This window comes from Setaria italica, chromosome III (genome assembly GCF_000263155.2).
Source record: "Setaria italica strain Yugu1 chromosome III, Setaria_italica_v2.0, whole genome shotgun sequence".
Taxonomy (NCBI): Eukaryota; Viridiplantae; Streptophyta; class Magnoliopsida; order Poales; family Poaceae; genus Setaria; species Setaria italica.
The window spans coordinates 3,724,068-3,735,905 of record NC_028452.1 but is presented as its reverse complement, the minus strand read 5'-3'; the positions used below and the strand labels follow the sequence as shown (position 1 = coordinate 3,735,905).

At 41.1% G+C, this 11,838-nt stretch overlaps 2 protein-coding genes across 2 annotated transcripts; both read left to right on the top strand.

The window, feature by feature from the left end:
- Positions 1-597: 597 nt before the first annotated feature.
- LOC101784545 (glutathionyl-hydroquinone reductase YqjG) lies at positions 598-3,662 on the top strand. Its single transcript, XM_004960406.4, has 6 exons — positions 598-755; positions 857-1,069; positions 1,156-1,332; positions 1,403-1,627; positions 1,724-1,852; positions 3,185-3,662. Exons 1-6 carry the CDS (start codon positions 615-617, stop codon positions 3,416-3,418), a joined length of 1,119 nt encoding a protein of 372 aa, XP_004960463.1. The 5' UTR covers positions 598-614; the 3' UTR covers positions 3,419-3,662.
- Positions 3,663-4,379: 717 nt separating this feature from the next.
- On the top strand, positions 4,380-11,630 carry LOC101784139 (putative membrane-bound O-acyltransferase C24H6.01c). The gene is made up of 19 exons (XM_004960405.4): positions 4,380-4,874; positions 4,962-5,017; positions 5,108-5,289; positions 5,374-5,422; positions 5,953-6,056; positions 6,156-6,220; positions 6,858-6,928; positions 7,261-7,320; positions 7,827-7,940; positions 8,529-8,653; positions 8,748-8,799; positions 9,167-9,229; positions 9,396-9,505; positions 9,762-9,854; positions 9,950-10,031; positions 10,592-10,669; positions 10,941-11,016; positions 11,127-11,176; positions 11,255-11,630. Exons 1-19 carry the CDS (start codon positions 4,772-4,774, stop codon positions 11,294-11,296), a joined length of 1,575 nt encoding a protein of 524 aa, XP_004960462.1. The 5' UTR covers positions 4,380-4,771; the 3' UTR covers positions 11,297-11,630.
- The last annotated feature ends 208 nt before the right edge of the window (positions 11,631-11,838 follow it).

Sequence of the window (11,838 nt, the reverse complement as noted above, 5' to 3'; positions counted from 1 at the left end):
TATTTGTTGTAAGATTTGTTTTATTCAAAATTTCATTTCACATTTAGATATGGCAGCTTGCCACAAATAATGACCTTATAGGAATTAGCTTGACAATGTTTCATTTTTCTTATTTCATCGATATACAGAGCCTTTTAACCCTTCTCTCGTGCACACCTAGGCGTGTTTGTTTCTTAGGGGCTAAAAGCTCCTGTCACATCGGATGTTTGGATACTAATTAGGAGTATTAAATATAGGCTAATTATAAAACTAATTGCATAGATGGAGGCTAATTCGCGGGACGAATCTATTAAGCCTAATTAATCCATGATTTGACAACGTGGTGCTACAGTAACCATTTGCTAATGATGGATTAATTGCTTAATAGATTCATCTCGCGAATTAGCCCAGAACTTCTACAACTAGTTTTGTAATTAGCTTATATTAGTTCTCATAATTAGTATCCGAACATTCAATATGATAAGAGCTAAACTTTAACCGAGCATCAAACACGCCGCTAGTCACCTGCTACCACTCGCGGCCAAAGGTTCTCTACTAGCACATACATATATAAAATACGCCATCACAAGATGAATACGTAAATCATAGACTACGCCACGCTCTACTGCTGCTTCATGTTGCATCCATCGATCGATGCCGAGACAGCAGAGTGCGACAGTGCTGAAGGCCGTAGGCAGAGCACACGATTCCCCAGTCGCCGCACCTCCACCGCCACTGCCGCCCGGACGCTCTCCACCACCTTCGTCGACGTCAAGGTACGTGATCTTGGCAAGCCCGCTCGCTGGCTCTCGGATTTTGATCCGTACGCCTGCGCGGGCGACCCTCAGTACTCTGCTCTCGTGGTGGCGTGCTTCAGATGGCGCGCTCGGGGCACGAGGAAGTCACCGACTCCGGGGCATTCGACCCGTCGCCGTCCACCTTCCGGAGCTTCGTGTCCAGGGACAGCTCCGCCCGGTTCCCCGCCGCACCGGGGAGGTACCACCTCTACGTCGCCTACTCCTGCCCCTGGGCGTGCAGGTGCCTCGCCTTCCTCAAGCTCAAGGGCCTCGATCACGCCATCGGCTTCACCGTGAGAAATCACAGCTCGATTTCGCGGCCCATGTGGGGAATAAATCCATTGATTGATTTTCCTCTCTCTGTGCGATGATACTGTAGTCGGTGAAACCCGTCTTTGAGAGGACCAAGGAGACCGACGACCATATGGGATGGGTGTTTCCTGCCACCAAAGATGAGGAGCCAGGTGCCGAGCCCGATCCTTTCAACGGAGCCAAGAGCATCAGGGAGCTTTACGAGATCGCCAGCAGAAATTACGCCGGGAAACCAAGCGTCCCTGTGAGTCTCTTCTCCTCATTTGACATTTCCAGCTAAACAATCGGATTGATCTTCCTGTGTTGTGTTACAGGTTCTATGGGACAAGCAGCTCAAGACCATCGTGAACAACGAGAGCGCGGAGATCATCCGAATGCTCAACTCCGAGTTCAACGAGTTTGCAAAGAATCCTGATCTGGATCTATACCCTGCTCATTTACAGGCCAGCATAGATGAGATCAATGAGTTGGTATACGAAGCGATAAACATCGGTGTGTACAAATGTGGTTTTGCAAAGCAACAGGGGCCATATGACGAGGTAAATCATCGGTTCACAGTTTCTTGGAAGCAGGTTTATTCAAATTGGATACGTTTCCAATGTCTGACCAACGCTTCTTTTGTTCCATATTTGTAGGCGGTCACGAAATTATACGAGGCTTTGGACAAATGTGAGGATATTCTAAGCAAGCAACGCTTTTTATGCGGCAATCAACTTACAGAGGCAGACGTGCGCTTGTTTACAACTCTTATAAGATTTGATGAGGTGTGAATTCTTTCATCGAAGAAAACTGTTATATTTAGTGACCGACAGTCCACCAGGGGTTACCCAGTAGGCGGGGGAGATCGCAAGATCAATAGCTTGAATGGTAACATAAGAGCGCAAGGTTTAGACAGGTTCGGGTCTCTGGAGAGTAATACCCTACGTCCTGTGTTCTTGTGGATTGTATTGCTGGTATGGGATGCGAAGAGTTGATGTACGTTACTCTCGGGGGGCGCTCTTGGCCGCCTTATATAGGCTGACGACCTAGAGTCAGTTATTACATGGAAAACAATCTGAGTTGGTTTACAGCAAGTATCCCGTGATATTCGGGCAGAATCCGTTCACCCGGCCTCCGGACTTGTGCTCCACGTATCTTCATGTCTTGGTCTGCACGGCGTGGTCGGGCGGGCCCACCTGTCAGGGCCGATCAGTATGCTGGTCGGTGAGGACCCGTGGTACCCTTATCCCTAAAAAACATATGTATATTTTTTTCATATTCTAAAGTATATTTTGTTGTCATAGCAGTGTTCTGGTGCCCTTATGTGTACGCTACTTGCTGACCAGAAATACAACATTAAACTAATGAACATGGAATTCTGCAACTCTATGAGGATTTGATTTGTTGTCAACTGTGTTCTTCTTTCTAAGGTCATTGCTTTGTGTGTTTCATAGATTTCCATCAAGTTAATTAGATATCACGAAAGAGACGTTTTGTTGAAAGCATTACTGTTACATCTGGTTGTGTTCAGTTTGAAGGTGCATCCAATCTATCTTCACTAGTTCATGCTCCCTTAACCTCCTTTAACAATAGACAAAGAGTTCTATCCAAGTATCAGAAATATGGGACGACTACTACAGCGATTTAACATCCAGCAAGATTGCTAATCTCACCCAGTTCCTTTTTTTTTCTTCAGTTTTAGGCCTTTTGTGATGCTTGATGTTATCATAAATGTTTATCTGATATTCTCAAAGAGTTATAGCACCAAATGAATGAGATGCAGAGTGTGATTTTTTTGGTGTCGCCTTTAATCAATTGCAAAAAACTGTGCGCAAATAAGGGGTTTGACAATTATTAGACCATATAAAGGTGGACACGTAAACATTTTGAATATACAGGGTTTTTTCCATCATCTTGTTTTCGTTTTTTCATTTCCTTATTAGGTGGCATTTTTATATGCAGATGAACAATTGTGAAGTAGAATACTATAGTTTCAAGCTATACATTTTTTTGTTTTCATTAGAACTTAAAATTTTCTGTCTGTAGTTTACAAATATTTCCTTATACGGATTAAGGTTAACCAGTTATGAGTACTGAATCTTTTTTATTTTCTACAGGTTTACTCTGTTTACTTCAAATGCAACAAGAAGCTCATCAGGGAATACCCAAATCTGTTCAATTACACCAAGGACATATACCAAATTCCTGGCATCAGCAGCACGGTTAACATGGAGTACATAAAAAAGAGCTACTATGGAGGCTACTCACCCATAAATCCATACGGGATTATCCCTGTGGGCCCAAACATCGATTATAATGCTCCACACGACAGAGAGAAGTTTAACGCCTAGAAGATTTCCTTTGGTGATTTCTGTATATGCCATGTTTGTTGTTGTAATATTGAGGATCTTCTTGTGCTTGGTCATTGCTAGTGTACTCCATGTTAACCAGATGTGGCTAATACTAATGATACTGTGATTGGTTGCTTTGTTCCGGTAGTAATAGGGACTGTCATGTAAAATATCCTGTATAATAGATACTCTATTTGTCTTTAAATACATGGCGAGTAGCACTGCTGTTGTGTACTTGTGTTCATTTCTATTTCTGAATACCATTCTTTTATCTTTTCTTAGCGAAGCTTCTATGCTATTAGGAATGAGTCTAGAACGGTGTATGGTAATCTTTTTTTCCCTATTTTTCACATTAACTTTTCATTATATAAGAATGAGTAAGTCCACTATCCTTGGATTTGTCCAACGGTATCCCGGCGGTGGCGTTGACTCGGGAAGTTAGGATGGGCTTCCATTAGCGGAACTTGGGCCTTGGCTTTCGACTAGCAACTGGCCCAACACAATTCCAACATAAACTACTGCATGCATAGGCAGGCTGGGCCAGCTAACGAAAGCGGATTACTGGAGTACGTTTTGAATCCCATCGCAGATGAGAGGCTTCTGCTCCGACGCCGATCCAACGGCCAGCAGCTCTCTTCCCCTCTCCGCTTCGCCGCGGCCGCAGGCTCTGCCTCCGCTTCCCACCATCCGCCGCCGTTACACCCCGGATCTCGTCCGCCCCGCTGCCTCTGATCCCGTCCACAGCCGCGCGTTCCCCGCCGTATCCCTCGCTGAGCGGGAGCCCTTCCTCCGCTGGCGTCTCCCGCCGCTCGCTACTCGCTAGGTGGCGAGCCAGGCAGAAGGACGAAGAACAGGGGAGGTGGGCGGCGCTCCGGCGATCGGCGACGCAGAACCGCATCGCATCCAGAATTTTAATAAAGTACCCCTGAACATTTTCAAAAACCCCCTGATCGATCCGAATATTTTCAAAATACACCCTTGTATTTACAAATAGTCCCTAATATGGATCGAGATTAATGGCCACGATCCGAATATTTACATATAACTCTCTAAATTTGCAGACAAGCCCCTAAATTTTCATATAAGCCCCTGGTTCGGGTCGCGTCTCCTCCCCACATGGCCACATCCATCCAGCGCCGCCCACCTCCGCCGCTGCCGCCGTCGTCCCAGAGCCGCAAAGCTCCATCCTTCCCATCCAACATCTTCTGAAGACCTAGCACCGCGGAGCTCTCCACCCACCCAGGTACACCTGCAGCCACACCTGACCGGACGCCAGAGGCGCGCGCCATTCGCCTGATTGGGAGCCCTTCCCGGGCGCGGCTAGCGAGGTGGGAGGTTTGAAGTCTGACGGAGATGGGCGGCGTGCCCTGGAAGCGGCTGGAGCTCGCCGCGCTCGTTCTATACGCGCTGGGCTTCTACCTCGTCGTGATCCGGAGGTCGCTTCGCCTCTCGCACGGTACGTCGGTGGCACCCGGTTTCCGTCACCTCTCCTGCTATCTTCTCCGCAATTGCCGCTTGTCTCACAGCTGCTTCGTGGTTGTAGATCACTCCGGTAGGCTCTACGGACTACGCGCGGGGTCACTTGCTGGCCATCTGAATGTGCGTAAACTTTCGCCTGTTTTTGTCAGCCATCTGTCTTACCTGGAGATCGAGGAGCTGCCTGTTCAATTTCCTCGTTGTCTGTTGCAGGACCTGTCTGATGCGCAATGGAGAAACTTCCGTGGGAACCTGCCGATTCTGACTGTTGTAATGGGCGCATTTCTGATTGTAGTCAATACATTGCGATATTGCTATGGCTTGAAGGGCCGAGGGACTGCTTTGTTGTGGCTCATACTGTCACTGAGCTATCTATGTTATCTTCACGGTGCTTGGTATGAAACTCACCAGACCATGTTGTTTTTCCTTCTTCATCATTTTCTTTTTGTAAATTTCTAATTTGTTTGTCTTCATGGCAGTGTTGTGTTTATTCTTCTAATTTCATCGATTAATTACTCCATAGTGAAGGTTAGTGCTTGCATGTTCCCTCACAGCTGTTTGAACTTCGAACTGTCTTGCTCTCTATCCCTATGTTGTTTGTGTGTATACTGTATACAAACAATATGACTAATAAACGTAAATGGAAGAATCTGATCTCGTTGCCAATAAAACAATCACTCACTGTCTTGTTTTGAAGTTTATGAACCTATTTTGTAGAATGTAATGGTCTAAACATTTAATTAAAAGCAAGGAATCGGTTCAGTAATTGATACACATAATATTGAGTATGTTAAAGTCAAGAAAGACAGAACACAAAACAAGCAATTTTGTAAATTGTAATGTTAATGTGTTGCTAAATCAGTGACTTTATCAATCATAATGCCGGGCACGATGCTGCTTGGTTTGTTATGTGATGATCATCAACCAATAAGTGACATCATCAGTTAAAATCAATTTGACGGCTGTAGAGTGACTAGATAACAGATTTTCACTTTTTGATGTTTTAATTTTGGTTACTGTCTGTTTCATTCTTTGACCATAGTTCTATATTTTTTCAGCTATTTGCTCATTATAAGTATTGCACAAGCCTCATTTGGAGCTTCAACTTATCCGTTCTTATTCTTAACCGAGTTTATGAAGGTTATTCATTCTCATTCTTCGGGTCAGATTCTTTATGCTGCTGCACTGCATCTTGCAGTTTCTCTTACTAAGATATCTTGTTTAATTCTTTTTATGAGATTTAACTTTCGTATCTAAACAGGCAAAATCTGGCTTTTCTAGACAACTATCGGGGTGCATTTCGATGGCACATATGCTTCAATTTTGGTATGTTTTAGCTCATGTTGTCTTATTATTGAAATCATGTATATATTTTGTGCTGTTGTATATAGAAGCTTATTGTAGCTGTTCAAGTTGGTGGAAGTCATAGGAAGGCGGAGCCTTATATTTTAGAGAATTTGTTGTAGAATTTGAAACCTAAAAGAAGACTACTGTCTTCAGTTATTTTTCTCAAGACATGTTCTAGATTTGTTGGTCCACAAATTATCAACTGTGGATAATTATTATCCTGGTTGGTAGGAACATGTTCCCATTGTATCAAAACCCCATGGTTGTGCTAAACTTTAAAACCCCTTGAATTAAGAAAATGGAGTTACTGAACTGCTCAAGGTGCTCTCTTTGTCAGTCAATCACCACCGTTTCATTATTGTCGATGCTGTGAGTTCAGATACTATTGAACTGAACTAACTCATTTTGGTAAATTTCTTCCAATATGTCCAAGTATGATTTCAAGTTGGGTTAGGCCTGATGCAATTATCACACAAGTTTATTTGTATTTATTTCATCACAAGTATTGCACCAATTTTTATACTTTGTGCCATCGCTTGTGTTTATGCATCAAGTTTTTGTATGTTACTTGATTCAATATGGACAATTTTTTATACACCATCTAATTTCCATGCAGTTGTGCTACGGATGATTAGCTTTGGATGTGATTACTGCTGGACATATCATTCTTCTCATTTTGATCACAAGGTACTATGTTCCCTAATGACATACCTTTTTTTTACATGTTAGTTTTGCAGCATCAGATCTTCAGTGTATGAAAAGTTGGTCTGTCTAGTTGACATACTTGTTGGACTGGATTGTATTCGGATGATCTGATCAAGTCTATATAAATGAGCTTTCAAAACAATGTTTGGAATTGGTATTATTTTCTAAATAGTTGTTTCGCATAGTTTTCATGGATATCTAGAACTCTCTATTTTTTTTTCTAATACCTTTGATGTAGTCACAACTCACACGTGTTGATACACAGAATACTGGTTTGATACTGTAGTATAGTAACATGAGTGCTCTTGGTACAGAAACATATGCAAAGATGCCAGGTTTGTTATTCTGGCAAGACATGCTACTTTGCTTTGCAGGTATTTCATTCTTCCAACCTTTCTTGTAACAGTTAATTTATTTTTGTTAAATGTGGTAAGGCGGTACATGATAGACCCACTGTTAGTTTTAGACACATGTAAGAGGTTGGTTTTGGTCATATGAGAACTATATTTTTCGAAGTGAAAGAACAAAACTAGTATTTGTATCTAATGACTGGGCTAGGTCTTTTTATAACTGATGAATAACTGGCGTAGGAATTCGCGTGGAGTGAGACATCAAACCTCCCATGAGAAGATCTGTGAAAGAATTCTTACTATGGAATGATTAGTGTTCTGCTGAGACCAGGTTGACCTGTACATGAATTCAATATAGATCATCTAGGTTGTCTGTAAAGAAGGTCTCAACACGTTTTTACTTGTTTCCAGTATGATATATCATTAAACCATAATTTTAGTGGTTGTAACTATTTAGCTTAAGCAGTTCCTTTGGAAACTGAATTATATTTATTCTTCGTATCCTGTGATAACAGTGCTTTTCTTTGCAGGAGAGAGGGCTCAGTGTTGACAGATACACATTCCTCACATATTTATGCTACTTGACATATGCTCCACTCTACATTGCTGGTCCTATTGTTGGATATAATGCATTTGCTGCTCAGGTTAGTTTTTCTCTAGGATTTTTTTTAATGAACTACTGAAGCTGATCTTTTATCAATCTGAAAACAGAAGTAGCACTTTAGAATGATATTTCATTTATGGTTTATGCATTATGAAATGAAAATGATTTTCCATATTGATTGTTCATATGTCAAAACAGTGCTTTATAAAAAGTGTAAGTAAATATTAGTTTCGTATCATTCAGCGTAATGGCGTCAACTGGTTTATGACATCCAGTCAGTTTTATCTATTCTTGTGAACACCCTGATCTAATAGCTATAAAATTTCTATGAAGGAGTTTGTAGGGAATTGGCCAATCTAATAATCTATAACCTGGCAGCTGTTTAAGTCTGGAATTCTTTTCAAGATGAGGAAATACGGCAGCCATTTTCAATATAGATATAGCTAATTGTAATATATCACTGATCATCATGAATATCTTTTCCAGTCTTTTCTAAGTTACCTCAAATGTCACTTGGCGACTTTAGAAAATGTCTGCAGTGTTTTGGAGAGGAATTTTGGCTGTGTATCTATGCAAATGTCTCAGTAGTTACATGTACTAAACTGTTTTTGATGTAGCGATCTTGCAGTTAGAAGTACCTCAGAAAAATTATTCATTTGCACAAATATCTTGGTATGGTCTGAGGTGGATCTTAAGTTTCCTTCTTATGGAAGGCATGACACACTTTTTCCACTACAATGCCTTTGTAGTAAGGTACCTGCCTGTTCTCATATTATAGGCTAACTCTTTATTCCTTTGTAATGTTACTACTATGTTCTGAAATTTGAATTGAATTTTCTGATGACAGCCGATTATGGCAGCAGTTATCCCCGTTTGAGATCTTCATCATCAGTTATGGGGTAAGATTATATTGTACATTCTCATAAATAAGATTACATTGTATGATACATATGATATTTCCTGTAAATGTGCTCAATGCCTTACTTCTGAGTTGTCACTTGTGGAACTTTATCCCATTTTGTCAGGGTGCAGCAGTTGATATTTTTCCATTATTCTCTTTAGATTTTATTAATTGATTGCCTGCATATAAGTTTAGTTGCACTACCTATCCTGAAATTGCATTTTTTGCTTTGTAGTTGTCTGGGTAGGTTTTGTCTCCTACTATAAATTGTTATATCTCTTTTCGTAGCTAATATTTTGCAACTTATTGATTTTGTTCTTATGGTTAACAATCAATCTCATTGACTTCTCAAACTTTCAATACAGGTGCTGAACTTTATGTGGTTGAAATTCTTTCTTATTTGGCGCTACTTCCGGTTTTGGTCACTGGTAATTCAATATTTGAATTTTGTATTCAGTACACACTTTGCTGTAGAGTATTGTGCAATTGTTTATCTAAAAGATAGCATTGGTATGAACTCAACTTTGTTCTGATCTCAGCATCCGTTTCATGATATTCTTGGTATGTTTTAAAGCACTGAGCACTTTATTGCAGGTTGGAGGAGTCGAGACACCTGAAAACATGCCTAGGTGTATAAATAATTGTCACGATCTGGAGAGTTTCTGGAAAAGCTGGCATGCTTCTTTTAACAGATGGTTGGTCAGGTCTGGTCTAAATATCTTCTATGCTACCACGTATATATCCTGTGACATGTTTGTATCGCGTCTTGCTTGTTTGTTGTTTTGCCACCTTTGATTGTTGCATATGGAAGTTGCAGGAATTTTTTTACTTGATACAGTATTGCATTCATTTACATCATAATTTTGAATCAAATTCATGAACTTGTACATAGAGTTGGTACATGTCTATACTAAGGTACATCTATGTTGCTTTCTTTGACAAGCCACTCGCTTATTGCAGGTACTTATACATTCCTCTTGGTGGTTCTCGAAGAAAGCTACTGAGCATCTGGGTGATATTCACGTTTGTAGCAGTGTGGCATGATCTGGAATGGTAGCTTCTTCAAAACCCTACAATTGATGTGCTTGCTTACTCTGTTTCACATCAATTGTGATGACTTGGATTCTTCTATTTGATTGTCTAAACAGGAAACTTGTTTCATGGGCATGGTTAACTTGCTTATTTTTTGTTCCAGAGATATTGGTCAAATCTCTGTCCAACAAATTTCAGGTAAATTTTTCAGAGAACTGTGTTTCAGTAGATTTTCTGTGGGTGCAGCTCATCTGCTTTTTCGTAGAAGTTGCTAAAATGTAGTTCCAAAAGTTTGTAGAACAGCTGTTCCAAGATACTAAATATACTTAAAGCATATCAAAATTCTTATCTTTGTTTGAGAAATTTTTAAATCCGATTTGTAAATTTGAGTTAAGGAAGGCATATTAATTGAGGATCCAAATAACCATGCCAGTATAATGTAAAAAGAATTTGGAGACATCCGCATGAATCAAGTTTCTAAGATGCTGAAATCTTCTAGCATTCTTGCAAGATGCTTCATGGAAATTTAACGAGGCAGCCATCTAATTGATAGCATAAGTCATGTGTGTGTTGGGTGTAGTTGGTGGTGCATGTGCACCTTATCTATCCATGCAGTAGCTACTTATTCCTAAATTACCCCTGCTACCGACCCCTGCCTTATCTCTATATGTACCCCCCAAACTGCTATCTATGTGTGGTTAATGAGAAAGAGATCATTTGGGCCAACACTAATAGGCATTTAAACTTCTTTTTGGCAGGCAAGTAGTTCCCTTGGGATGCTTGTTCACCGTGAATTTAAAGCGATTGCTGGTGCTGTGACAATCAGCTGTCTTATGGTACGTTCTATATGCATTTTATGTACTGCTAAAGGAATGCAGTTATTTTCTCCTGATCTCCTATCGGTAAAAGAATCGAAGATATCAAAGAACAATACTAAGAGACTATATGAAACCACTTGTCTAGCTGTCTTCAACAGAAAATCCAGACGGTCTTGAATGTGCCATGATAATTTGCACAATTGCGAACATAAAGAAATTTCAGCTGTAGATTGGTCATTCACAGGTTGTTTCTTGTGAATGCTATTTCTGAGATGTTTCATGCACACAGGTGGCAAACCTTGTTGGTTATGTTGTGGGACCATCTGGGATTAAGGTTCTGATCTCAAAAATGGCTGGAAAGGAAGGTGAGTTGCAAAATCGCACCCATCACTCGATTCACTTGCGATGAATTTTAATCAGTCAGACATACAAGGTCCAATGATCCCTGTAGCTAATACATGTTGCCATTTTGCAGCCCTGCCCGCCCTTGCCTTCATATTCACTACGTTCTACGTGGGCGTTAAGGTGATTGATTGTTTGCCATACAATTCTGCTCAACATTTGTGCTCTTCTGCTCATAGCTGGTGACACTGTGCCTTGCAGCTGATGTTCCATATACGCGAAGCTAGCAGCAGCCAGGGGTGATGGAGCTGAAGATCATGTCTCCAGTTTTGACTCGCAATCAGACGGGCTTGACGTAGGACACGTTCAAGGCAACTAGCTTCCTTTTGTTTTTCTTTCCTTTTCTTTTCATTTTTTTATTTTGGCTTTGTTGACACATTCGAGAGGCAATCAGCCCGTTGATATGTGATTTTGCTTTAGAATAGAGGCAAGGGCGTACTGATTAGCCTTCCGAATGACAACGTGCATACGCCCGAGGTCTGACCATGATTTCTGTTTGAAAAATACTATAATCGCAATGTGACTTGCTTGGATGATTTGTGAATCAGAAATGCAATGTGCTGGTAAAACAACTCGATACGAATGTTTCAGAGCTGCAACTTGTGTGGGAACTCGGGCCGGATGGAGGACTTGAACTTGACAACGGTAAAAACTTAGCTAGAGCTGGAAACAAAGTTTGAATTTGGTTCCAGACTCAAAGGTTGCTTTATTTGGTCTGTGGCGTGGAATTCCTGTAGACTCGAAATCCAGTACGGTTGCTCTTCTCTCTAGTATGTGTAGCCTGT

Bases quoted from the DNA above. Each gene is read 5' to 3' on its own strand.
- LOC101784545 (XM_004960406.4), top strand. From the start codon at position 615: ATGTTGCATCCATCGATCGATGCCGAGACAGCAGAGTGCGACAGTGCT. The intron at 1,333-1,402 runs GTGAGTCTCTTC...GTTGTGTTACAG, and splicing joins CCGGGAAACCAAGCGTCCCT to GTTCTATGGGACAAGCAGCT. The intron at 1,853-3,184 runs GTGTGAATTCTT...TATTTTCTACAG, and splicing joins CTCTTATAAGATTTGATGAG to GTTTACTCTGTTTACTTCAA.
- LOC101784139 (XM_004960405.4), top strand. From the start codon at position 4,772: ATGGGCGGCGTGCCCTGGAAGCGGCTGGAGCTCGCCGCGCTCGTTCTA. The intron at 4,875-4,961 runs GTACGTCGGTGG...TCGTGGTTGTAG, and splicing joins GTCGCTTCGCCTCTCGCACG to ATCACTCCGGTAGGCTCTAC. The intron at 6,057-6,155 runs GTCAGATTCTTT...GTATCTAAACAG, and splicing joins TATTCATTCTCATTCTTCGG to GCAAAATCTGGCTTTTCTAG.